This window comes from Pyrgilauda ruficollis, unplaced genomic scaffold (assembly GCF_017590135.1).
Source record: "Pyrgilauda ruficollis isolate IOZ18807 unplaced genomic scaffold, ASM1759013v1 scaffold79, whole genome shotgun sequence".
In the NCBI taxonomy this organism is placed as follows: Eukaryota; Metazoa; Chordata; class Aves; order Passeriformes; family Passeridae; genus Pyrgilauda; species Pyrgilauda ruficollis.
Genome location: NW_024529821.1, coordinates 5653645 through 5680802, shown reverse-complemented (window position 1 = coordinate 5680802; position 27158 = coordinate 5653645). Strand labels below are relative to the sequence as shown.

Below are 27158 nucleotides of genomic sequence, written 5' to 3'. Positions count from 1 at the left end.
ATTAGCTGCCCTTTCAGCAGCTGTAATGTCTCTTATGTAGCACCATTTTCCTTCCTGATGGAATTCCAGAGCTTCTCTTTATGTCCCAGGAGCTGGGCTGCCATCCTTCAGAAGAAGGTAGTCTGCAAATGTAGTTTTTTGAACTTTCCCAGCCTCATCAGTGCATGTTCTTAACATTACAGTGTTATGTCTCCTCCTAAAACTACACAGACTGGAGCTGCAAAGGCAGGGCTCACCTGGAAAGAGGAGGGGAAGCCACTCAGAAACTCCTTAAAAAAGGAATCTTTACTAACCCCATGCCTAAACACATAGTGCTTTTTGTCATTTTCTTGTCATTGTATTTTAGTGCCTTTAGTGTCTTTATTTTACTTTTAGTTCCTGGAGAGTTGCTGAAGGCAATACAAGGCTAAAGGAAGTGCCTGTAGTTGTTATGTGCTCCTACCCGTCAGGAGTACACTCAAAAGTACACAGGCTACAGTGTGGAAGGTGGCTTTGTGTAAGTAACCTCACCCTTGGGTAACAGCACTTGTAGCACTTTGTTTGGAGACTGTGCAGTGGTGGTACAAGTGTCTGAGTTTTCTTGAGTAGCTTTTAGGGATGCACTTATGAGAAGGGGAGCTTTCCCTTGGGGTACTGCAGATCTGTGAGTCTGTGCCTGTTTCCACTCCCTGCCTTCGTGTTTAAGCAGCCCCAGAGAGCTGAGATGTCAGGGAACAGGTTGGACTTGATGATCTTGAAGGTCTTTTCCAACCTTGTGATTCTGTGATTCAGAGATCTCTTGGTGGCTCACTGAAGCTGCTGTTCAGAGAGCAGAAGCACATCTCAAGTTTCTGATCTGAGTGGCTCTGAGCCATGTTCTGGGCACAGCCCTTTTGTCTGTAGAGGAGCATTTGGGGACCAAAACTTATCCACAGCTTTGTTTTACCCCTTAATTTGTGTGGGACTCCTCTCCAGGCACGGGCTCTAGGCTGTGCTGACTCAGGAATGGGGTCTGAAATCACCAAGGCTGTCCTGTTGTAAACAGCCTCCCATTCCAAACAGGGCTCCTGACTGGAATTGCTGCTCACTTTCTCTGGATGTTGCACATGTCCCATTTTGGAGCTTTTTCTCTTTTCCTCTGGTCAAGCTTCTCAGATCTCAATGCTGGTCTTGTCAAATTACAGTTTTGTTCACCTGCCTCTGCAGGGAGGACTTCTCAAAGTCCCAGGTCTGGGCACTTTCAGGATAAAATCCTATATGATAAATGCATACATTTAATTTCTGGTCTTACTGAAGTGCCATTGAGACAGCTGGTTTAAAATTGTGTTGTATTTGCCCTATTGAGTGTGTAAGAGAGATAAAAAAAAAAAAAAATTGGCCTATACTACTGTGTTACATGTTCAGTTTTTTCAATTTTTTCACAATATTCCAATCTCCTGTAACTGATATTTGTGGAATGTGTGGGGCATCAGATAGGGTCTAGTCATAAATCTCTGCAAACAGCAAGTTTGGAAGGATGTGAAATAGAAGCTTTGCTCCTTACAAAAGGGAAAGGCGAGTTGCACCAGGTCAGGTCTGGACATAATGACAGCATGAACAAGCATCTGATTCTGTGATTCTGATTCCTTCCTTCCTGGACACTCACAGGAGGGACACACACTGGGGCTGGGAAGAGTGGATTCAAGGTTTCACAGGTGTTTAGGACTTGACAATGAAATGCCACCTTATCTATGCAAATATTTACCCAAACGTTTGCCTGGTAGAGAATCATTTGCTGTCTCCATTCACTTATTTACTCATGCAGGTAGGAACTTTTCACAGAGCAGTCCCTCTTGTACCTCCAAGTGTGTGCTGAGTAGGTTTATTAACAGCCTTAGTGCTGCATAATTATGAAATTAACCTTGGAGTCACTCCCATCTCCTTTCTAATTTTCTGCTGTTGTCAGTGGAATATGCCATGGGGAGCATTAAGGATTTCTTTTGGGTTTGTGCTTCCCTGTGTGGCTGTTATGGGCCACTGGCAGAGGCAGGATCCTGGGATAACTCAGCCTCTGGTCCAGGGCAGCAGAACCATCCTTCCTTGTCAAAGGTTGGCTTAGGATTTCTTCCCAAGTTGCCAAGGCCTACAAATAACAACGTATGCTATTTTTGAGTATTGGCATAATATTGGTATTCTCAGTCTTCTGTGATTTTAGTTGTTCACCAGTTTATTAAAACTGAAGGTCACAGGATTGGAGAACTTGTTATAATGATTATTTTAGGACTGGGCTCAAATCAATAGGATGTGCCAACTAGAAATGTTATGCCTAGCAGATGCTGTATAACATTTCTATTAGTTATTAATTGGCTTGGAAATACTTAATTATCTTGTATTTTTCAAATATGGTGAACTAGTTCGTTTTTAAAAATACTTTTAACTTTCTTTTTGCACCCATTGCCATCAGTTTAGCCTGTTATTTCTCCTACTGGTCTAGTAACTTGGTTGCCCATAATTCCTTTCAGAAATCCTATTGCCTGTCAACTTTTCACTGGCACTCTTGTGGTCCCTTAAGAACTTTGGATTTTTAGTATCTTATACCCTTGTTGTATATAGTACATTTTCCCCCTTGTTTTCACATTAATACTGAGCCAAATTATATTTGGCATCTGATACTTGAGTTCCCTGCTTTTAGCAATGATTTTGTCTGAGCGAGAGGGAGGAGAATAATTTCTCTTTCTTAATATTGATCAACTTAGTTACTGATCAAAGGAGCTGTGTAATGTGTACTATGAAAATACTCACCTGGTTGCAACACAACATAATCGTGTAGCAACCATCAATTTTAGGACATTGTGGGTTGTTTTTTTGTTTCACAATGATTTAAGATATTACCTTGTATTAAATTCAGGACCTTAGTGTTTAAAAATTTTAATCAGAGGTGTTGAGGCATAGATGAAATCAAGTGTTAGGATACTGAACCAAGCCACCATGGACAAAAAAAATCTCAGATTCTGTACACAAGCTCTTTTCTTCTCCTGGAGTCCTCCTGGGGTTTTGTTCCCACTTATTTTCTCTGCTGGTTTTTTTTTTTTTTTTTTTTTTAATAAATGTCACTGCAATTAGCCCTTGGAAACCTCTGAAAATTATTTTCCTTTTATTTTTATTCTGACTTTTCTAATTCTATAGCAATATTTCTCCTTTTCTTCCACTTCTTGCATGTGCTACTGTACTCCCCCTTCTAGTTCCTGAATTGATTCCTTTAGGGCAAGAGAGTAAATTAACATTTTTGTCTGTTTTGAAAATGCCAGGGAAATCTGGAAGCTGTCTCCATCTCTTGGTGGTGTAAAGCTGAGTGCTGGGCTCTGGAGGGCAAGGCAGGGAGTCAAAGCAGGTGCAGCTGGGATTTGAAATGGGGCCACAAAGTGATCCCTTTGGAGAAGAGACATCTCTCTCTATCCCTCCATCCTGCCTCCTCTTGGTTCCACAGGAGTGCTCAGTAGTGGTCTTGTCTGGGCAGAAATCTTGTGCTTTAGTGACTTCTAGCTCTTAAAGAAGAGATATTTCTAAAGCAAAACTAAATTTGTGGTTTCTTTGATCTTGAAAGTAGGTAATAGGAAATTTGCATTCCTTTGCATTTTCCTAGCCAGATTTATAAGTCTCAATTCAGAAACCACAGTCCAAAATCCAAGCCCTCCTCCTCCCTCTGCAGAAGCTGGTATCAGTGGTGCTGTTCACATGAGATCAAGTAGGCACAAAATCCTTGTTTTTTCAGCCCAGATTTGTGTTGTTGTTATATCCTGGTTAATTTTCGTATGTTACCTACTTTCTATAAGGAAAGGTAGGATTGTCTCAGACGTTGTTTTCAGATGTGCCCCACCAGAGTATGTTTTGGGTCACCCTGTTTTGGCATAATTGCTTCCTACTGGCTAGGAAAAGGTGTGGTGAAAATATAGAAATTCTGTCTCTTAATAATTTTGAGGTTACAAATTGTTCAGAAGGAGTTTGAGGACAAATGGATGAATTCTGGTCAACCCTGAGATGGTGTAATTGCACAGCTTGCAGCCCAGGTTATCCTTCAAACTTTGACCTTCATTCCTTGTCATGCTCATCCCTCCGTTCCTTCTCTCATGTTTCAAAGATATCAAAAGAAGGCAGAACCTGTGCTCCTCCCCTGTCCAGGTGAAAGACAGCTGCTCTTGCAGGTGGTTACCAGGACTCTGCCAAAGATTTGGGTGTCCTTGCCTCTGGTCTGCACAGTAAAGTGTATTCCATTGGCGTTGGCTTGGGATTGGAGTGGAAAAGGGGAGTGGGTGATGTGCCCACCATGCCTTATGTAGCCAGAGTGTGAAACTCTGCCTGCCCTGATCTTTGTTCCTGGACCTTACTGAGGTTGAGAGCTTGTCCTGCAGAACTCTGCCTGCCCTGATCTTTGTTCCCGGACCTTACTGAGGTTGAGAGCTTGTCCTGCAGAACTCTGCCTGCCCTGATCTTTGTTCCCGGACCTTACTGAGGTTGAGAGCTTGTCCGCCTGCTGCCGGGAATGTTTGACTGGAGCCGAATGTGGGGTTTTGTTGATGCTCCTATTTTTATTTTACTGGTGCTTTTGCATCGCTAATCAAACACAAGCCTCCCATTGTTCTCCCCGCTTCTTCCTCCCGGTGCATGTTTATATTTAGTTATTTTAATAATAATACGCGGGGTTTGTAATCCCGTAAGAAGCCGGTGCGGCGATGAGCTCCTTTTCTGGTTGCCGAGCGCATTCGGCTCCCGTGGCAGATGGCCGTTATTTGATCCGCCGCTGCTCCGGGAGCGGCGGGAGCGGGCCCGCGGCGATGGCCCGGCCCGGCGCCGCTCGGGGGGCTCGGGCTGCCGGGGCCGGGGCGGGCGGGGACTGCCGGCCGCGCTGCCGGTGCGCAGCCCCGCCGGGCTCCATCCAGCCCGGTCTCCATCCATTCATGAATCCGTGACGTCAGCACGCTCGGTGCTTCTTTGCAGCAGGCTGCAGGATTGTGTGGGTGGAATTTCCTTTTATTTTGCAACACTTCCTTTTTTTTTTTTTTTTTTTTTTCCTTTTTTTGCCTTCCATCTTTTTAAAACAAGAAAATGGAGCATCACATAGGAAATCTTCATCCTTGTGAGTATTTGGGGGAAAGTGTGTGTTTCTGTGAGGGGCGTGTGTTTGTGTGTGGTGTTTCATGGTCAGCATTCCCCTCTCGCCATTTATTTCGGAAGGACAGATGGATTTTGCATTTGTGATGGGAAAGGGCTGAAAAAATGATGCTGAGAAAGGGAAGAGGAAACGTGAAACCTTAATTTATCCATCACTGCATATGAATCTGAGAGCTGGCCTGGCCTTTGCCTGTCGGTGTGCTGGACATTTTTCACTTGCAATTTTGCACGTTATCTTCTTGTGCCCCCCTTTTAAAGGGGAAGGGAATGGCAATGGAGAATGGATATAAATGGAATATACAGGCAATGACTTAAGAATTACTAGATAGTGTAAAGAGGCAGAATTGTAATTATTGTATTTTTTTTTCCTTGTGGGCTAATCAAACAATTCCTCTTGTGTGTTATGGTGTTAAATAATTTAATTTTATTTCTGAGATGGAGGAGGTGTGTTTTTCTTTTAGTCAGCTGGGTAAGAATTTGCTCCTGTATTATGGAAAATAGCAGTTTGAGCTGTCTCTGATGTGCTGAACACAATTTTCACCCCTCATTTTCCTAATAAACGAGGGAGCTGGGAGTACCTTTGCAGTTAACGATACTGTTCACTGGGGCAAGATTTGTCATTTTCCTGCTCACCTGAATGGGCATGATGTCATGTTTGCTCCCAATGAAAAGAAGAGCTCTCTTTATTTTTGTTTTGGGGGGTGGTTTAGGTGCTGCAGTAGCTTAATCATATCAAACCACATGTCTCCCTTAAGTAAATGAAAAATGGGATATTTTAAGTAGATCTGGAGAAAGATGACATCAGGCCCATGTGTTTGGATATACTGATTTTAGCAGTAGGCAATCTGTTCAGTAGAAGAAGATGAAGGAATGTATTTGGATCAATAATTTTGAGGGAGAAAATATGAAAATATTTGAAAGGAGAGAGATGCAGTCAGTCTGGCTGGGAAATGTGGGCACTTTCCACAGTACCTGCTGTGTGCGTAGCCAGAGACACCTTGGGATACCCTAGAATGGGGAGGGTAGAGTTGTCACGGGTTTAAAAGTTTTTGTCACTGTCCTTTTTGTTGTGCTCCTGAATGAATGTATACGGGTTTTGTTTCTAGAGAGAGGCAGCCCTTTGAACCCTCTGTCTGTGACAGCCTTCCGCTGAGAAACACAAATAAATCCAGATTTTGATGTAGTGGGGGGTTTGTTTGTTTGTTTGTTTTGCTCTAACCTCAGATTTGTTTTCTGTCTTTGGGCCCTCCAGTCTGAGTCTTTGATCTGGAACGGTTCTGTCATTCAGATTTGTCTTTGTCCCCTGCTGCCTGATAGTTAAATTTATAGCTGGCATTCATTTTGACCCTTGTGCCTGGAATTAGCAAGTAACTTCTAGCACAGAATAAATGGTAGGGACTCCCACTGTTCCCCAGCTATTGGTGAACTTGGGTTTAATTATGTTTGGGGGCTTTTTGGTTGCATTTTTAATCTCCCTTTTTCATCTCCTATTGTAAAGACTAGGTAAGTTGCTTATCTCCAGTGGATCAGAAAATTGACTAATGGTTTATTTGAAAATCTCTCCCTAGGTAAGACCTTTCACAATTAAGAGTTATTTAAACATGGGTCTGCTCTAAGCAGTGGCAGGATAAGAAAAGTTTTAAGTATTTCCTGTTTTCTCAGGACTTTTTTTATGGCAAATGTGAGATGGTGCTGATTAGGCTTGAGTTGTTCCTGCCTGGTACCTGTTCCAGGCTGTCTGTAGTGGAGATGTGGGGTGTGGATTATTAAGAGCTGAGCTTCTCAAGATGGCAGAGTTATAAAATAAAACTTCTTTTAATATATAAAAATAAAAGAAATCTGGCATGGTTTGTGTGAACAGATTTTAAATCAGTTCTGATTGCCCTTCAGCTCTGGTCCTTGGGGCCAGGGCAGGCAGGGCAAGGTGCATTGAGCCTTTTAGCCAAGTTCTGACCTGAGATCCCAGTAGAGGAGGGCAGCAGCAGGTTCACTGCTTGTACAACTTCCAGTGAGTTCTCAGCCATAACTGAATCCAAATGAGTCAACTGAGGCAAGTGTTACCTCCAGAGCTCTCAGGAGTTTGGCACTTCACCAAGCTCTGTCCAGTTTATGGGACTTTGTTTTTTATCCCTCCTTGGCAAAAATACATCCCGTGCAGAGGCTTTTGTAGGCTCCTGTTTTGTGTCTTTGCAGCAAATCAGTTTCATCTCCTGGGTAGTGTGGGGTAAATATTTCACCCAAAACACAGACTACTTAGGGCTGAATACCAAGTTGGCAGCTGTGGCTGGGCCAGGAGCAGCAGCTCTGTGTGTAGTTACTCCCACCCCTATAAATACTCAGTGTGTGCTTTGACCTTTGTGCTCTCTCCCTGCTACAACTTCAGCTGAGAAGTTGGTGGTTGGAGTGGGTTCAAAGGCTTTGGCAACAGTTGGGTGTAGGCCAGGAGGAAGAGCAGATTTGTCTATGTAAAGTCTGTGATTTATAACCCTCTGGTGAAGTTGTGATTGTTGGTGCTGTTCCCTCTGGAGCTGTTGGTAACATAGCACCGAGGTGCTGTGAGAGAAGGAAGGAGAAAGTCCTGGCAGGGGTGAGAGGCTGGGCTTTTTCCAGCATGGTGGGCTGGAGGAATGGAGATCTCTGTTCATTCCAGGAATGCTTATCCTGTCCCCCATCTCTGTTACCTTCTGGAGGACACCAAAATCAGTAATGTGGCTGTACAGCTGTGACTCTCCTGCTGAAACACAGGAAGTCCCGCCTCACCATCCTGTGGGCCTGGGGAGATGCTCAGGTGTTGGGCCATCAGCTGCAGCCCAGGAGTGGTCCAGCTGGGGTGTGCTGAGTGCTGGGCTCTGCAGGGTTGGGTGGCATGAGCTGTGCCAGGCCCAGGAGCACAGAGCCCAGCTCTGTGTTGTTTGTGTGTTTCCAGCACGTAAAGCTGTAGTGGAGCAGGCTCACACCTCTAACCCTGCTCTGTCACTAATACAGGCTTACGAGAGGCTCCTGAGCGGGGCATTGTGCTGCCTCTGTCGAGGAGTAATCCTCTTTGCTCGTGTATGGTGCTTGCTAAATACAACTTAGTACTGCTGTCATTTCCCATCCCAGATCTGCCAGCTGGATTTCGAGTGTCCTTCCCCTTCCCAGCAGGTGCACCCAGGCATGGACCTGGTGTGGGGTGACGGGGGCCAGAGCACTGCACCTATCCCAAGAGTTGTTGTACTTTCATGGAGAGCTGTTGAGTTTAGTACAGGGTGTGAAGCACATAAGCTCTTAGTACTGAGAAGTTTGTGTGAGTAGCATTTACATGTCGAATGTGCTTCGCAAATGTTGAATAATTCATATCCACTATAAAAATAAAAACAAGCGTGGGAGTGAGCGAGTTTACCTGAGACCAGTCTGACACCTCACGTGAATTAAAGTGAGGCTTTGATTCATTCACTGGATTCCTGAAAGCAGCACTGTGATATTGATCTTCATCCTCAAAGATCTTTCAGACATTAATTAATTTTAATGCTACTCTTTGGAGGAAAATAGGGTGTTTCAGTTCTTTAAGGGGAGGGAAATTCCAAGATACTGTTTGTTGGTAGGACTGGAACATTTAGTGCCTTCATATGGAAATGTGGGGCTGTAAGGCCTCTGTGAAGTAAACTGGAAATTTTACTTTGTTTACTTTGTTGTTGTAAAATATTTCAGTTTGAATCCTTAAATCTGTTGTTGTTGTATAGTAATAGTAAGATAATAACATATAGTAGTTATATAGTAATAGAATAACATATGGATCGATAATAGCATGGGAATTGTCAATGAGGTAAAAGTACAGAACTGGGAAGGATGAAAAGAACAGAGCCTGAAGCCTGTGACTGGGTTTGAAAAGTTGTTTCCTGCTATGGAGACAGCTAGAAAGGTGAAAGAGAAGAGTGTAACTTAAGGTCATTTCTACATTTTAGTCTCAGAGAGATTTCAGTAGTAATTCTGTAGTATAAAAGGCTGATCAGCATTTAGTCTGTCTTTATCCCAGCTGAGTATTTTCCAGTGTATTGATGGGCCTGTGGTGGATTGTGTCAGTGGTGAGATGGTGTGCGGGGCTGCTCGTGTTCCCTGTGTGCGCACAGCTCACGACACGCAGCAGCCGTGGGGAGGGGAGCAAAGAGCAAATGGGTGACTTAGTTACACTGATTTTTGCAAAATAACTGTGTGGTCCTTGGTTTGTTCCCCTGCTCCCCAGGGGCAGGTGGCTGTGGGTTCCCCTTGCTCCCCAAGCACCTGGGCTCGGAGCAGGGCTGCTCTCCAGCAGGAACGTGCAGTCCCTGCTCCCTGCAGCCAATCCGAGAGTCATTATGCAACATCACTTATTTCCTATGGCATCAGATTATGCAATTTCTGAGCAGAAGAATGCAAAGCCCTGCAAGAACACAGTAGCATTTTAGCAGATCCAAAAATACCTTCTGCAGGGTAGAGGCAGCATTTCTGTGTGTAGTGCTGAAAATACGCCGTTACGTAAGGTGCTTATTTCCCAGCCGGCGCTTGGCAGGGCTGCCAGGTGGAGCAGGACGTGCTCTCCCTGCCACTGGAGAGCTCTCCCTGCACTCACAGGAGCCTGGATGGGCTCTTTGTGTCTCTTCCTCACCAAGATGAATTTTTATTGCTGCTTTTTTTTTTATTTTTAATTCCTTTTGAAAAAATAAAAGAAGTGGGTGCTTGATTTCTCTTTCCAAATCACTGCTTCAACACCCCCCACAAATTTGTGACCTTATGCTGAAGGAGGTTCTAGTGAAACATTTGTCGTATGGTGCTGGAGGTAGAAATTAATTCCTATGCTGAGAGCCAGGGCAGATGCACACATTGCATGTGGGGATAAGAGTTCTTTTAAGGTGAAGTCTGCTTTGGAAATCTATTAAATATCTTTGTAGGAGACAGGAGCATGGTAGGAAGGGGGATCTGGTTGATACAATCTGTTGGGATTTTGGCAGGAACACTCACCAGAGGCTCTTAAAGAGGCTAAACAGCTATTAAATAACTGAGACACCAGGCTGGCAGACAGATTACTGGTAAAATTATATGGAATAAGAGTAATGATAAAAGGATGGTAATGTTGAAACATTTTTCTCTGCTTTGGAGATGGCACTACTCATACTCTTCCCACCTTTTCTTCCCTTATCCAGATATTTTAGGAATATTCTGTTTAGGCTGTGAGACTTCACAAGGAAGGTGTTGAGGGTAATAACTATGGAGACCACCTGCAGGGAGTAGTGGAAGGCTCCAGTGAACTTGGGTGATAAAATCTCAGTTCAATTTAGTGTTGATTGAACACAATTCAGTCTTAACAGTCAGAATTAGGCTCTGACATAGCTTTTTTCTGCTCAATTATGAGATCTTAGGTAGTAAGAGATCCATGGAAGTTAGCTCAGCATCCTGAGGAGCCAAAATGATCATTGTGCTTTTGTGCATTTCTGTGGCATTCTGTCCTTTTTGGGAATCCTGGCTGTGGTCTGACTTCCTCAACTACCCAGGGAAGCTGCCCTGTCCCTGGAAATGTTCAAGGCCAGGTTGGGTGGGGCTTGGAACAACCTGGGTTAGTGCAAGGTATCCCTGCTCATGAATTTTAAGGTTTTAATGGCGTTTTTCAAGCCAAACTATTGTGTGATTCTACATTCTATAACTTTAAGGTGATACAGGAGAAAAGGAAAAGAGGTGACCAAAGACTCAGAGCAAGTTTCATATGGAGAACAAGTGAGAATTGTTAGACTTGAGAAAGAATGTTGGAGTGGAGGATGGGATAATTTTTAAAATCACAGCTGGAATTAAAGAGATAATAAAGAGTTCAGGTGCCATTGAAGGAGTGAACAACTGGCTGTTCCAAGAAAGAGAGGAATTAAAGGCATGCAAAGTGAAGAAGAGCTGGTTTTACCTTCTACAACACAGAGTTAAGCTGCAAAACTCCCAGCCACAGCCCAGTGCTGGCTGAAGTGTTCTGGTTAAAAAATTCCTTGACCATTTGCACGGGCCCAGTCCTTTGTGCTGAGGCTCAGACCCAGCACGGTGAGCCGTGAGCAGGGCAGCTGTGGCACTGCTGGGGAGAGCTCTGCCTGCCTGCACACCCTTCCCTTGGCTCTGCAGCAGGAAAGGGGGATGGATGACCCTCCTGAGCTTCTGGGGCTTCATCCCATTGCTGCAGCCTCGGTGCCCTTCTTCCTGCTCAGCCAGGCCTGCTTGGTGCCAGGCAAACCTGCAGCTGGCTGTGCACAGAGCAGGAGTTCAGCCATTATGGGTGTTTCTTGGCTGGTACATGCTGCTATTTTTGTCATGTCAGAAAGGGTTCAGGCCACTGAGCTAGACAGGGCTCTCTTTCTCACTGGTACAGCCACAGACAAAAGGATATCAAAACTAAAATCACTTTTCCAAAAATGATGTGTCCCTGTTTTCGGATAGATTGAATTATTTTGGAATATATTGAATAAAGGCTAAATTAAATCATCACAAAGTCAGGTTTTTGTTGTGATAACACAGACTACACACAACATAGTTACGTGTCTGTGGTCTCACGTGCTTGCTGCCCACGGCTATGTTAATATTCTATTAATATTTTTAAATGATGATGATTATGATAATTGTGAGCCCTAAGCAGTTGCTACCACATCACTCAGGTGAGGATTATGGTGTCTGCAGAAGAAAGTTGTCTTATGTTGAGGTGGCATCCAAATATTTATTGGAGAGAGGAAGTAAAAGTATGTGTTCAAGTCAGGATTCTGCAGGAGGTACAGAGGTACTGTAGTGTTTATCTGACAATGTGAAAGAGCAGTGTAAAGCACAAAAAAGCCAATGTGACAAGACTTCACTTTCCCAGGTAAACGTGCTGTTTGTTGTAGAGAAATGTTTATATGCAGAAATATAAACAGAGCTATTGCAGTGACACAAAATCTCAGCTGGGTCAGATGAAGAATTTTCACTTGTTTTGTCAGCAATTGATGATGTTTTGGCTATGTAATTGTACTATTTAAAGGTAAGGCTGGGTTGTGGGTGGGCATTCATGTGGGTGTGAGATGGGAAGAAATGTTCTTCCTTGAAGGAGCAGTGTGTCTTGAGAAGGAGATTGATGGCTTACAAACACCCGAGCTTTTGCCTTGGGCTACTCTGTAGTTGGCTTAAAGGTTTGCCTATAGCCTGGGCTGGGTTATACCAAGTGAATGTGAGCAAGCTTCATAGTGTGATTTCTTTTTTTACAACCCAACAAAACAAATAAAATAAAAATGTAATATAATTAATTAATGTAATAATGTAACTTTAGGAAAAAAATTCAACCCTCCTGAAAACAAAGAGTTTGCCTTTTGGTGATGTGTAACTCATTCTCTATTAATAAATCTGCTTTTACTTTTTGTTTTCAAAGCAACCATGCAAAGCACAAGCCTATATTCCCAGTAATGTAAAAAGTGTGGCAGAAGAGGACTATCTGATGCTTCATGTAATATTTTCTTCATCAGGAGATCAGGAAAAGAAAGTCTGTTGAGATCCTGTGTAGTAAAACCACACAGTTCAAACCCCAAAGGTCAGGAGTGACAACAAAAGCTCTGGGACTTGCCAATTCAGCAGCTCTCAGTCGTTCCTGTGCTGGAGTTGAACAGCAGTGGGAGAGGACTGTGCATCAATGTGTTGTAAAAATTCCCTGTAGAATCTGAGAGAGAGTCACAAGGGGCTGGAGAACATGATGTCTGTGCTTTATAGACACACTTTTTGTGGTTTTGTTAGATTTTAGAAGATTTTTAAAGCTTTGTCACAAGCCACTAGTTGAGAAGATACACCCATAAATTCCAGCCGTGTTACCAGTGAGGAGGTGTGTAGTTACCTTGTTGTGCCAGGAGGAAATCACACTGAGTACCAGGAAAAGCAAGGGGACTACAGGGCTTGGCTGTTGCGGTGATCTGGGCAGGAATCTCCTCTGTCCGTGGTAGTTCTGTGTACCAGCTGGATAATTTCTGTCAGCAGCAGCTTTTCTACAGCCCCTAAACATGGATCAGACAATTGCTTTTATTCCCTTTGCATGTTGGAAGTGCAAGCAGAGATTATGCTTCACTGGCTAAAACAGAAATAGTGTTCAAGGAAGCAAACTTAGTGTTACTAGAGACTTGGGCTGTCACAAGACTTTATTGGTGGCCTCTGTGCTTCCACCACCTTTCCAGCACACTGACACACTGTTTGGTTTGGTTTGTGTGCTGTGTCTGGAATACTGTGTCTGATTTGCCACTCATTTTTTAGCATAGGTCTTTAAAGGAGAAACTTCAGTCATGGTTCACGCAAGGCATTGGCTTAACTCAGCTGCAAACCTGACCATTGTGTTGACACTCTTATGCATATTGAACTTGTACAGGCAGCCACACGCTTTGCTGGCTCTGGGGGACGTGGTATTCACATTTTCTGAACAGAAAGAGACATAATTCTCTCTCCCAGGATTTTTCCTGGGAAGGCAGTGAGAAGCTCAGGGAAGAAGAGAAAATAGTTCTTATCTCTACTTGCCGCTCCTGTTTGGCACATGTGGAATGGGTTACCGAGAGTGATTTGTTAATTGCATTCTGCTGATGGTTGTTTGGGCTGATTGACCAATTGGATCAAAGCTGTGTCATGACTGAAGACAGTCATGGGTTTTTCTTTAGTATGTCTTCAGTATCTCTTTAGTATAGTAGTTCTTTAATATAGTAAAGTATTAGTGTAATATAACCTAGCTCAATAAAGCATTTTTTCAGCCTTCTGAATCATGGAGTCAGAGCACATTATTCCCTGCACTGGGGTCGCCCTGCATCGATAGTGGGAGTGTGAGGACACTTGCTGGATGGCTGTTTTCAGGGACAGGCACAATATCAGGTAAGGTGAGAGTGTGCCTTAGTAGCTGATTCACCCACTTGGTGACTCAGGTAAACTCTCACTTATCTATAGTTTCAAACTGAATTTTGGGCTGTCTGACATGTTGAGGAGCAGCCTCACTCTTCCGAGAAGAGGTGCATTTCACGCTCCTCTTGTCTGAGGGTGGTGGGATTTTGCCTGGAAAAAATACTTTGCATGGAAATGGAGTCATTTATGAGAAGTTGTGATTGTACAAAATTACACTGAGCCTTGAACCGCCTTCCAGACAGAAGAGAAATTTGTTAGTGCAGAGTGCATGAACTCATCAAAACAGTACAAATCCAAGGGTCTGCCTTCAAGTCTGTGTGTGCAGCAGCACTTTGTAAAATCTCAGTCTCTTAAATATGCACAGTCCTCCCACACATGGAGCTTCCAGCTTTTGACTGGGAGGCTGCTGCAGCAGGAGCATTGCTGGGATAGAAATAGCACAGCCTTGGCCAGGCCTTTCCCTGGAAAAGCTCATGATGCACATGCAGATCACAAACATGGGATCCCAGGCTGGTTTGTGTTGGAAGGGACTTGAAAAATCATCCAGTTCTACCCCCTGCCATGAGGACACCTTCCACTAGCCCAGGTTGCTCCAAGCCCTGTCCAGCCTGGCCTTGGACACTGCCTGTGCCAGGGCCTCCCCACCCTCACAGGGAACAATTTCTTCCTAATACCTAAACTAAACCTGCCCTCCTTCAGCTGAAGGCCACTCCACCTTGTCCTGTCACTACATGCCCTTATGAATACATCCTCAATAGTAGTTTGGATATAATGAAACTGAAAACTTTCAAGAAAATGTTTTTCTTTGCCTTTTCTTTTATTGGGAAGAGGTCAACATGAAAAATCTCAGCCTTTTGGTATTATGACTGAAAGAGTAGCAGCAGCATGACAATAAAACTTGGAAAATGCTCTTCTTCCCTTGTTTGAAGAGATGGTGAGATCTAAACCAGCCTAATTTCATTGGATTAAATCACATTTTGCTAAGGCAAGAGGTTGCACATTGCAGAATTTACTGCAATAGAAGAGAATTAAAAAAATTAATTTCCCCCAACAAGTCAGCACTGATGTGGTGTGGCAGAAACCACCTTCGCCCCCTCCTAGGGTTTCTGCACCACTTTGCTTCAAGTTGGCTTGAGAGGAAGTTGTTTTAAAAGAAGTGCTGCTGTTTCATGCTCTCCAAACAATGAGTTTGCTACACCTCTGAAAATTAGACTGCTTATGTAAGGGCCTAAATAAGGCTGTTTCATGCCAGTTTGAAAATAATTCCATAACTTTTATATGCCTTCTCTCCCCATGAAGCACATAAAGGGGCATGTAAAGTGGCAGGACACTGTGCCTAAAGGCTTTTTTTATTTGAAACCTCTCAGTGCTGGAGAAAGCAATTTGATCTGGGAAAACAGACCTGATGTCCCTGAGTCTGGGGCTTTGTTCTTGGCTGAGCTGTGTAGTGAAAAGCTGTTCATTCCCTGTTAAATCTCCACAATCAAACATTCCAGAGGCAGAAAATTGTAAAAATGTAAAAGTAAAACCTTACACTGTAGTAGTGTACTCTTGAGAGTCACATAACAGCAAAGTTATTTTATCCTCCAAGTCTGATTTAATCCTTAATGCACTTCCAAAGGCTTAAATTTGAGATATTTTGGGACACTGTTGCCTCAAATTCTGGCATTTGCATTTGAATTTCTTGCAGGACACCTGGCTGATGTTTTATTTGCATTGCTTAATATTCTATGTTACAAAAGCAGATTTCTCTGTAGGAGCAGTGGTCGCATTTTGCTCTTGTTTAAACAATCACTTGTCACTCTCACTTTAGGTGATGAGCTGGGGCTGTGCCCAGGAACACTGAGTTGGGCCTGGCTAGGTGTTTTTCTGAAATTCTGTTCAGGTCTGAAGCACCTTGTTATCAATAACAAAATCTGTGATAATAGAACAACTGCTGCTAGTAGTAACTGTGCTCTGAGGTCACACTGCAGCTTCCCACGCTGCTGAATTGGTCATTGTAATGCTGGCCAGCAGCAGGTCAGGAATAACCAACTCTCCAGCTTCCCATATGGGTCTGATTCAGCTCCTCTACCTGGTTTGGGCTGTGCTGCAACCTCTGCCTCACTTGTTGTTTTGCTTTCTTTTAAAGAACAAAGTTTACAACCTAAATAAAGCTTTTATGCAAGCCCTGTGTGATCAGGCAGGATGCAGGAATGTAATCCAGGTTCCTGGCTGTTCCTGTTTGCTGCTGGAGAGGGGCTGAAGCCCAGGGCTTTTCATCCTGTGGGCTGAAGGGCTTATCTCCTCTCTGCAGTGACCTCGTCCTGAGCAGTTATGGCACTGAGCTGTTCCCTTGCCATTGGCTGTGTCCTACCTGGCCACCTCTTTCTCCCTTCCAATGGCTGTTTGCAGAGCCTGGAACCTGCACCCACTATAACTCATCTTACTTTTTAACAAAATCCTTTCTGTTAAGGCCATTTTTTTTACCCCACTCTCATCTTCTCATGGAATTTAAAACTGGACTTTGTTCCATCTTGCAGGCTGAATTCACTTAATTGCTTGTGGCCCGGTGTTAGAGCCTCTTGTTTCAGAAGGGTCTATCCCAAAACTGTTTTTGCAGTGGGCAGCTCTGGCAGCGTGACCCCAGCCATCAACCTGGCTCTGTGGGAAGGTGGCACCACCATGGGTCGTGGAAAAAAGACCTCTCAGTGGAGAATGGAGCAAGAGATGGAGGCACTTCTTAAAAGGGATCCCAGCTCTTGTTTTATGTGCACTCTCCCAGAAGCTCATGCAGGGGTGAAGTGGAGAGCCATGGTGGGAGAACAGCAAAGAGTGTCTGTTGTTCCATGAAACTCAAAGTTTTACTTGCTTATGAGGGTGGCATGGATGCGGTTAGAGAATTGAGCATACCTTGCCACAATGGACATGGAGGGTCAATCCAGAATGGTAATAATCAGGGGGAGCTCTGTGGGAGCAGCCACAAACCATCCCCTGGTGGAATCAAGGTACCTGTATCACCGGGCTTTGTTTCTCTAACACCTTGTCTCGAGGGTTTGCAGAGGGATCCTGAGCTCGTGGGCTGTGCCAGGCCCAGGAACAGTGGTGGGACTCAAACCACAGCTTCAGTCTGATAATGCTATGGGAATTCTCTGCAAGGAATCTTTCATGATTTTGACCTTTAGGCTCTTGTTTAAAATTGTAGTGTTTGTTTCCTGGGCAATTCCTTCAGTATGTTACTGAGAGTATTGCCTGAGTGGAGTTTCTGTTGGAACCATTTATTTGTTTCTTTTAGGGCAGTAATTATTTACCAAGTATCAGCGGCTGTCTGGAAAGTCTAGTTAATTATCAGCTCACCTCAGTGAAACTGCACGTAGTGAAAATACTTCAATAAAAAATTGAAAGTTGTTCGTTTTCCTCTTGTTTCAGGTACTGGGCCCACGTGTCACCTGTGAGTTGTGTCCTACGAATGCTCTGAGCACCCCCTCGGGCCGTCTCCTTGATGCACACTCACGGCATCATGGCCAGCACTCAGGAGCGCCTGAGCCTGTCTTCCTCTCCCAGCTCCATCGGCAAAGCGTTCTGTGAGGACAAAGACTTGGGGCGGTTCCCCGAGGAGCACCCCGCGGCCGGGAGCCGCCCGTCCCCCGAGCTGCTGGAGGACGTGCGGGAGCGGGGCTCGCTGCCGGCCGAGCTGCTGGAGGGCGTCAGCAGCCCGGGCACGGCGGCCGTGCTCACCAGCATCAGCGAGGACGCCCGCGACCACTTCGAGAACAGCGTGCTGCAGCTGCGGGAGCAGGACGAGCCCGAGCCGGGGCTCCCGCAGGGCACCCGCAGCCCCGGCGACGGCGACACCAGCGGTGCCGGCGACGATGTGAAGGTCCAGTTCAACCGGACGGGCAGCGGCAGCGGCGGCTTCCTCGAGGGGCTCTTCGGGTGCCTGCGGCCCGTGTGGAACATCATAGGCAAGGCCTACTCCACGGACTACAAACTGCAGCAGCAAGGTGAGAGGGAGGGAGCCCCGGCTTTGGGGTGAGGGGAGGTGAGGCAAGGAAGCCAGGGCTCTTCCCCAGCTCTCCACGTGGCCGATTTTGTCTTGTCCAGCTCTGTCACGGGTTTCCAGGGATAAATCCTGCACTGTGGAGCCAACAGCTGTCATGTGTGGCAAAGGCAGCTCGTGAGGGAGGCAAAACCTGTTCAGCCCCATGGCTTGGGCCATTGTGACAAGGCCTGAATCTGAGCCGAGCGTGGGGATCAGATGGAATTGTGTTGAAGTACTTGGTACAATCCCTGTGTTAATTTCTGGAGGTTTCTTATGCCAGATGGAAAACACTGACATAGGCACTTCCACTTCAGAACCTGCAGGTGAAGGCTGTCCCCAGTTGACCACCAAATAGCCGGAGTATTGCTTCTCTTTTAAAAAGACTTTTATTTCTTTCTATTCAGGAGTAATTCTCCTCTTTAAAACATCATTTAGTACTTGTCTTTCCAGAAATATGTTCTTCAATATTTATACCTTTTCCATTTGGATATCTAAGCGTAAATGTGTAAGTGTATGTGAGTATAAATACATATAAAATCTGTGGCTTGAGAATAAGTGATGTCCCAGTTGACTGCATATCTATTTATCTACCTATATATGTATATTTAGGGGGTACTGAAAACCAAAGAGCAGAGTATGCTCTGTTGTCGGTGTCTGATTTCTCCCCTAGCACAGGGGGAGGGAGGTGGCAGATGGGAAAAGAACAAGCTGTCATTAGAATTAAGGAGCTGAAATGGTTGTGGCTTATGGAAAATGGGAACAGCCTGGCCACCGCAGTACCATGGGGCAAAATCTCCTTTGAGCATCACTCAGTAGTAATCAAGTGGCTTTTTGGCACAAATTATAAGATACAAGGTCAGAAACCTGAGTGGTTCAAATCTGAACCCCAGAGGGATGGGGAACAGCTCCTAATATGAGGGAACAGAGCTGTTAAATAATGTGTTGGATGAATTTGCCTTGAAATCAGCTTCCTAGAGTCAATTGTTTCCAGTTCATAAGCGAGCAGGAAATGCACCTCTACATTCCAGGTGTCTCCTGAGCAGCAGCTCTCTGTGCAAGGGTTTGCTTGCTTTGAAATTCTCTGGCACAGTTGGTTCTGTTTCATTTGCATGTTGTAAATTTGGTGTGTCACATGTGGTTCAGACTATAAATAAAAACAGTGACAGAAAGTTCCCTGGGGAATTAAGGCCGCTGGGGTGATTGCACAAAGGGTGAAGAGTTTTGGAAGGGCTGTCTGGGTGGGGAGTCTCCCTTGGGAAGGAAAAGGAGGTTCCGAGCAGTCGGATGGCATTCAGAGCAGGCATTGGGCACTGTCTGTGTGACGGTGCTTTGGGCTGGATGCTCAGTGTTTGTAAGGGAAGCTAAAAATTTCCGAGGAAAGGCCACAGATGCAGAATGGCAGTGGCCACTCTCAGCAATTCTGTGTGTCCCACACCTGTCCCCACTGCTGTCTCTGAGCCATCCTGTGCTAGTGTGTCCCTGTCACCTCGGAGCGGTGGCTTTGGGAGAGCTGCCTGTAGGACAGAGAGATCCCATTTCCCACAGAGCAGGGCCAGCAGCTGCACTGGAGACCACAGTGCAATCTGTGCTCTGGTGACCCACAGGGGCACTTGCTTTTGTATGGAAGTCACCAAACTAAAAGCTGGAAGCACTAATGAATGAAAAGGAGCAGCTGAGAGCAGTGCTGGGGCTGGAGGGTGCATGCAGAGCTTGTTCCTGTGCACAGGGTGTCTTGCTGTTCTCTGTGTTGGGAGCATGTTCAGAGCCACACATCCAGGGGCACTCTGCTGTTCGCTGCTGGCATCAGGCCCTTCTGAAAGGGCAGATTTGAACTGGCTACAGATGTGGTAAGGCTGAGGATTAATTGGGATCAGCTATATGTAGCTGTGTGTTCAGCTGCATTTTCAGTGTCTTCATTGTTAGAAAGGGGAGTGAAAAGAAGATTTTTTTTTAAAAAAATATTATTTTTTCTTCTGGAGCTGCTCAGTTGTCTTGTTTTGATGGCATCTGTTATCCTGATGGCAGTAGTACATTCATGTTACCCAAGGATAAACCTTTTCAAACTGCTTCTGTGCTGAAACTTGAGGATTTTGTGAGAATATTCATGTTCTCTTTTCCAGATGATCTCATTCTTGCTTCTTGCCACCAGAAAATCATCTCTGTGTGCATTTCATCAGCTACATACAAGCCAGCAGTTCAGTAACTGATGTATGTGATTATTTTTATTTTTGCTGTCTTTTAGCAAGAGCATAGAGGATGCATGGATTGTGTTTGTGCAAGTGCTGTGTGGCTGAGGAAATGTCTGGGGCTCTTTCAGCAGCAGGGAGAGGATTGTGGTGGCTTTTCATTTCCCTGGGAGCTGCTTTACAGCTTTGGGCTGCTGCCATGGATCTGTGCAGATGATTTTTTCCCCCTTTATGAGACAACTACTTCAAGCCTCATCCAGGAGTAATCCTTTGTGTTGGGCTGAATCAACAACAGGGGTAGGAGTCCAGTTTGCATCTGCAGCCATGTGGCCTTCCAGAACTTAAAGAGAGCTTACAAAAAAGAGGGGGAAGGACTTTTTACATGGGGAAGTAGTGATAGGGCAGGGGGGAATGGTTTTAAACTTAGAGAAGAGAGATTAAGATTAGATTAGGGAGAAGTCCTTCCCTGTGAGGGAGCTGAGGCCCTGGCACAGCTTCCCAGGGAAACTGCCTGCCCCTGTGTCCCTGTAAGTGTCCGAGGCCAGGCTGGACAGGACTTGGAGCAATCTGGGATAGTGGAAGGTGTCCCTGCCTGTGGCAGGGGGTGGAAGGAAATGGGCTTTAAGATTCCTTCCAACCCAAACCATTTTATGTTGCCTGCAAGTGCTTTGTGGTACTTTTTGCTGCTCCCTGGTGTCCCTGCCCCCCTGCTTTGGCTGTCCTGCAGGCTCATTCTTCAGGACATGGTGGTGGTGTTGTGGTTGCAAGTAGTAAAAGACAAATATGTTTCATGTCCTTGAGCCCATGTTGTTTGTGAAGCTTTGGCTGTGACTTGGTGAAAGAGGGAAAAGATAAGAACAGCTTTTACATGGTTCTGCATTATCTTCTTATAGAAATTACTGCTTGGGTGCCCTTCCTGACACCTGAATGGTCAACAAGAGGTGGGGGTGTGCCTGTCCTTCCCTTCAGGACCCGGGCTGGGCAAAGCCATGGTCAGCTGGGAGCTGCCACAGGCTCTGTGCTGGTTGACCAAGTAATGCCAATCACTGCTTGGTGAGGAGTCATTCCTGTGGGGAATGTTTGCTTTTGTATTGTTCAGTGCCAGGTGATTATCTGAGGTTTAAGTACTTGGGGTTTGACCCATAAAATCCCTACCTCCTATGTTTTTCAAGTTGTTTACCCTGATTTCTGAAGGTTGCTGGTGAATGCTTTCAGGGAGACGCACTCAGTTCTTTAATTTGAATCTACCAGTTATTTAATTGGGATTGTGGGGACTCCAACACTTTAAAGCAAGACTTGTTTGTGTTTCCTAGAGACTCATTAGACTTTCCAGCCATTTCCTTTGGATTAAGAAGCTGTCTCCAGGAGCTGCTTTCACCTTCCCTTTCACAAGTTTTGTGTTTACCCTCATTGTGAGAGTTTTTGTCTACCTGGAGAGCAAGGTGCCTGTCAGAGGGTGCTTGTGTTGAGGGGGCCTGTGTAAACCAGAGATGCTTCTTGTCACAGTGCCAGTACTGGAGAGCAGCCAGTGCTGGGAAAAGCTTCCTCCAAATAGATTGGTTCAATGGCTCAGGCTGCTCTTGCATTTCTTCCCCATGGGAAATAGATTCTCATCATTCTACTCAAATGGTTCTTAATCACCTCAGAAACGCAAGTTCTTGCGTAATTCCTGCTGCTATTACACTTGAATTTATTTAGGGGAAGTATCCCACTGGTTTCTTAAGGCCCAGAAGAGTCTGACTACTACACTGTATGTTACCTGTGGTTTGGCTCTTTGTTCTTGATATTCCCCAAGATGTGGGATATTTCACTGTCACTACACTAAAACCAGTTTCCAGAATTGTGCCCCTGACAATCAGGATGCAAATGGGATATGGTAGAGCATCTGTGTTCTGAAATAAATACATGACTTTACAGAAGGAACCACATGAACTTTTGCTTACTTTGTTTACAGCCTCTCTCAGCCTTTGCCATTGCAGAGGGACTATTAGAGAAAGGTAATATTACCTGATAGGGAATATTAAGAACAAACTAGGGTTCCAAGGTGATACAGTTATCCATTAGTGCTCACAAACTGTAAATGCCTCATGGAAATGAATGTCAGTGTTCTGTGTCCTGTACAGGAAAGACTTCCCACAAGTAAGGATGGAAAGAGACTTTGGACAACTGAGAATGGCTTCCCAGTGCCAGAGGGCAGGGATAAATGGGATACCTGGGAGAAATTCTTCCCTGTGAGAGTGCTGAGGCCCTGGCACAGGGTGTCCAGATCAGCTGTGGCTGCCTGTGGATCCTTGGAAGTGTCCAAGGCCAGACTGGACAGGGCTTGGAGCACCCTGGGATAGTGGAAGGTGTCCCTTCCCGTGGCAGGGGTGGAACTGGATAGGCTTTTAGATCCCTTCCCTCCCAGTCCATTCCATGGTTCTATGAAAGAAACAGCTATTTCGGTACAACAGAATAGTTTCGATGTTGCCCATATAAAAATACCGTTCATCAACATGCACAACAATCACCTCTATTTGCCACCTCCTTTCAGAAGTGATGCATGTGTGAATTAAATAGAAATACAGATCTTCTTGATTTAATTATGAATGAATGAATGAGTTTTATTAATTATCTAATTATTTTCTTTGGACATTTAGAAATAGAATATAACAAAGATTTAAATGCCAGTTTAAGTTCAGAGCTGTGAGTGGATCCATGAGTAAGGAAAAGAGCCTTGTGTCTGGGAAGGAACATGTGCTGGGGGTTGAACTCTGCCCTGCCAAAGGGGAGGGAATTTCTGCTGGGGATGAGCAATGTTTTTGTTTTTAGGTCAGTGAGCAGGAGGAGTGCTGGGGTCTGGCTCTGGGGGAGAGCTGCTTCTCCATGGCCGTGCCTGGGGAGCACTCATTCAACAGGAGACAGCAGCCACTGCCTGCCTGTCACAGGAATGATCCCAGGGAAGGCTTTGAACTGGGATCAGCCCACAGACCTGTGTGGCTGATCCCAGTTCAAAGCTTTCCCTGGCTGAACCTGTATATCCACAGTTGGGATATACAAGTTTCCCTTCAGTGATAACAGTATCTAGAATGGACACTTTGGCAGAGTCCTAGCTGCTGCCCTGGGAACTTCCCAAAGGCTCGGAGTCTGGGTGAGACAACATTTGTAGTCATCTGAAACAGAGATCTGTACAGGTGTGACTTCCTTTATTTCAGAAATCAGCGGGTTACTTGTTGGGCTTGCTGCTAAATAATTTATTCTCCAAGGGTAGATCTTTATTGAATTACAATAAATAAACAGGTCCCTGCCTTTTTTCCTGTTGTTTGTGAGATTTAAGGTAATTTCAAGGTGACTGATAGGGAACAGGGCTTTCTGTTCTGATGGGTGCAGCTCTCTTGAAGCAGTTTATACAGTGTCACTGGACCTCTCCAGCATTATCCCTACAAATGTGTGTGGGTACCGAAGAGGAGGAATTGCTTAAGGTTGTTTTGCTGTTTGACATTGATATAACCAGTGCTGGTGTGGGAAGGATCTATTTCTGTGCCTGCTGCTGGTGGTTGATGTGCTTTGTGTTGGCTATCTTGGTGGTTGCTGCTCTGTGCTTTACAGCCTGCCACCTCTGACTTCTATTGCCTATTTTTGTTTATTTCAGGGAGTGAAAAAGACCCTCAATATTTTTATATCACTTGTGAATGTTAAATGTTTCTTCTAATCTGTGCTTTTCAATGGAGTCACGTGCTTTGCTCAGTGTTGGGGTAGAGGATCTCCCAGAATTGCCAGTCCCGGGTCCCTGGTATGGTAAATTGCTGCCTGCCAAGCTGCAGTGGCTCTCACAAGTGGTTAGCAGGGTGGTGGAAAAGCTGAAAGGATGGGAATGAGGTGACTCGATCACTGAAAAGGTTGTTGGGGCTGAGTACGTGTGGTGTGTGCCTCAGCTGTGCCAGAAGATGTCACCTGCTCCCTCCAGAAGAGCCCAACCTGTGGTGCAGGAGGTGGCAGGTGCTGCCCTGGTGTGCTCTGACAGTTTCCATGTGCTTGACCTTTTCCATTATCCTGTTTTTTCCCCTGTGCCCAGACACGTGGGAGGTGCCGTTCGAGGAGATCTCGGAGCTGCAGTGGCTGGGCAGCGGGGCACAGGGCGCTGTGTTCCTGGGCAAGTTCCGGGCAGAGGAGGTGGCCATCAAGAAAGTGAGGGACCAGAACGAGACGGACATCAAGCACCTGCGCAAGCTCAAGCATCCCAACATTATCGCCTTCAAGTAGGTTGTGACCCTTGCCAGGAGCTTTGTCCAGGCAAGAGCTGTTCGCTCAGGTTCTCTAGGAAGATTTATACAATCCAGGAGCTAAGCTGTGTCTAGGACAAAGTAGTGGTCACCCTTCCTGGCCAGTTGTCTGTGTGCTGCTCCTCACTGTGTGTTCTCTTTGACAGGGGAGTTTGCACCCAGGCCCCGTGCTACTGCATCATCATGGAGTACTGTGCCCATGGGCAGCTCTACGAGGTCCTGCGGGCCGGCAGGAAGGTCACCCCACGGCTGCTGGTGGACTGGTCCACGGGGATTGCCAGTGGCATGAACTACCTGCACCTCCACAAAATCATCCATCGAGACCTCAAGTCACCAAAGTGAGTCTCAGCTGCTTAAACATCCCTTAGTTTGAGTTCCTGAAGTCATCAAATTTAAACATCCCCGAGTTGTGGCTCTTCAGGTCATTAAAGTGAGTCTCAGATGCTTAAACATCCCCCAGTTGTGGTTCTTCAGGTCATCAAAGTGAGTCCCAGATGTTTAAATATCCCTCAGTTGGGGTTATTTTTCCTTTTCTTGAGAAATACTTTAAAGTTTGGTCAAAAGGCTCTACTCTTTTTTCCCCCATGTTGACTCAAAACTAATGAGAGTGAAACTATTGCAACTTGTTGGCACTTAAAAAGAGTGAAAATTTTACTGGTATCTTCCATGATAAATAGCAGTCAGGAAATATTTAATGATTTTATGATATCTGGTCTTTTTGGAAAGTGGGGTATTCTGTTGCCTCCTGCCTTTTTATTTTCCCCTCTTATTCTCCTATTATTTCCCTGGTTTTCTGGAATGTGTCTTCCTCATTTCTCTGTTGCTTTCTGACTAAAATGTTCTGGCTTCTTTATATTCTTATTCCCTAGATGTTTATTACTTCTTTAGTCTGTGACAGTGCATTAAGATAATGCTTTTAGATGATTTAAAGCACAGTTTAAGGTACAGCTTTGGCTCTGGATTCTCAGTTACTTGTTAATTTGCAGTTTTATTGAGATTGATTTTTGACTCGTAGCATTAAGAAATGCATTTAAGGCACAAAACACAACCACCCAAAAGAGGGTGAGAGCTTTTATTGGGGAAAATACAAAATCTTTTCTTTTGTACTGCACTTGTGAGCAGTGTGGCCTCATCAACAGATTGTGTTGATTAAAAAGGGATTTACTCCTGTGGCTGTTGTGGTGCAAGAAAAATCACAAAATAGTGACGACTTCTTTTTTTTCTCCTTCTCTAGTGTTTTGGTTACACACACAGATGCAGTAAAGATTTCAGATTTTGGTACATCTAAAGAGCTCAGTGACAAAAGTACCAAAATGTCCTTTGCGGGGACAGTGGCGTGGATGGCCCCGGAGGTGATACGGAACGAGCCCGTCTCTGAGAAGGTGGACATCTGGTGAGTCATGTTCACCTTCACCTTCTCTTCAGTCCCTTGGTTTTCCAGCACTTTCCATGTCCTTTCCTCATCCTGTGCCTGAGCATGGTTGCTCTGTGGTGGGCTGTTCCTTTCTCCTTCTGCCTGGTGCTCTGAGCTTTGGTGGGCTCTGATGGAAAGGGAAATGACACAGGTGTGCTGACCTGCAGGTTCCAGCTAAGGCTCAGTGCAGTCTGTGTCTTGCAGGAAGCAAATGGAGAAATTCTTCCCTCTGTCATTATCCAGCCCAGAGCTTTCTCCCAGTGCTGTGCTCAGGGCCCCCTCAGCAGCCTCCACAGCCAGGGTGGTTTTTCCATCACTTCTGGTCTTCTTCAGGGCCACTCTGGAGCTGTGGGGAGGCCCCTGCTCCACTCCTCACCCCTTGTGCTTCCTGCACACCAGGCTGGTTGTTGTATGGGCAGCCCCAGGATTACAGTCCAGTGAATCCAATCCTGGATCCAAGAGGGAGGAAACCAGAACAGGTTGTAAGAGTTTTGGAACCTGTTTCCATTGATGTGGAACATGCTCTGTGTCCAAAGGAACACAAGGAATGGTTCAGTCTCTGTGCTATTAAAAATGCTTGAGAGGGCTCAGCCTTGGAGTTCATTTGGGAAGCCTCTCCACAGGTTTCAGAGCCCTCAAGGGATCTGCATGTCTTTTTCTGCCTTATTATTTCTGCATATTAAATGTCAGCAGCCAGGACAAATACCCTTCTCCCTGCTTTACAGCCAGGAGGGATTTTGCTTCCTGTGGTTTTTCAGCTTCAGATGCTGTTCCTTCCCTGGCAGGGCAGGGAGCTGCTGGACAAAGCTGTGGGTGGTCCAGGGTGCAGTGGAGTCAGAAGCTGCTGCTGGAGTTCTAGCTCTGGCCTGGGCTTGACCTGAAGGGCAAGATTTCCTGCAGGACAGGTGATGTTACCTGTGGTGTGCAGCTGCTCTTGTGCCCACAGTGTCCTGTGTGTTTGTTTTGGATGTCCAGGTCACAGCACAGCCATCTCCTCTGGGAGGAACACTTGGGTTGTTCTGGAAAGAAACACACCCAGCATTTGTCTGCTGAACCCCTCTCTTTGAATCACAGCATTGTGAGGACGAGTGGTGCTGGATTTCCACCCTCAGCTTTCTGTCCTTTAGAGTGGTTTCTGTTCAGGAATATTTCACAGAACATCCTGTCCAGTAAAATCTCAGTGACATGGAGATGTTGCTCTTTGGTGCCAGTTCCTCTGGAGTTCACAACAGTGGTGATTGCTCAGACTCTCCCTTGCCATCCATTCCTCC

The 27158-nt window shown here is 45.4% G+C and overlaps 1 protein-coding gene across 4 annotated transcripts in view; it reads left to right on the top strand.

Moving 5' to 3' along the window:
• MAP3K13 (mitogen-activated protein kinase kinase kinase 13) overlaps positions 1-27158 on the top strand; it is a 72020-nt gene that overhangs the window by 29102 nt on the left and 15760 nt on the right. For all 4 annotated transcript variants that reach the window (XM_041487012.1, XM_041487011.1, XM_041487013.1 and 1 more), the window contains exons 4-7: positions 17413-17987; positions 24266-24449; positions 24620-24811; positions 25708-25866. In XM_041487012.1, coding sequence (XP_041342946.1) covers positions 17486-17987; positions 24266-24449; positions 24620-24811; positions 25708-25866 — 1037 coding nt within the window. In that variant the 5' untranslated portion in view covers positions 17413-17485. The remainder of the gene's footprint in view (positions 1-17412; positions 17988-24265; positions 24450-24619; positions 24812-25707; positions 25867-27158) is intronic.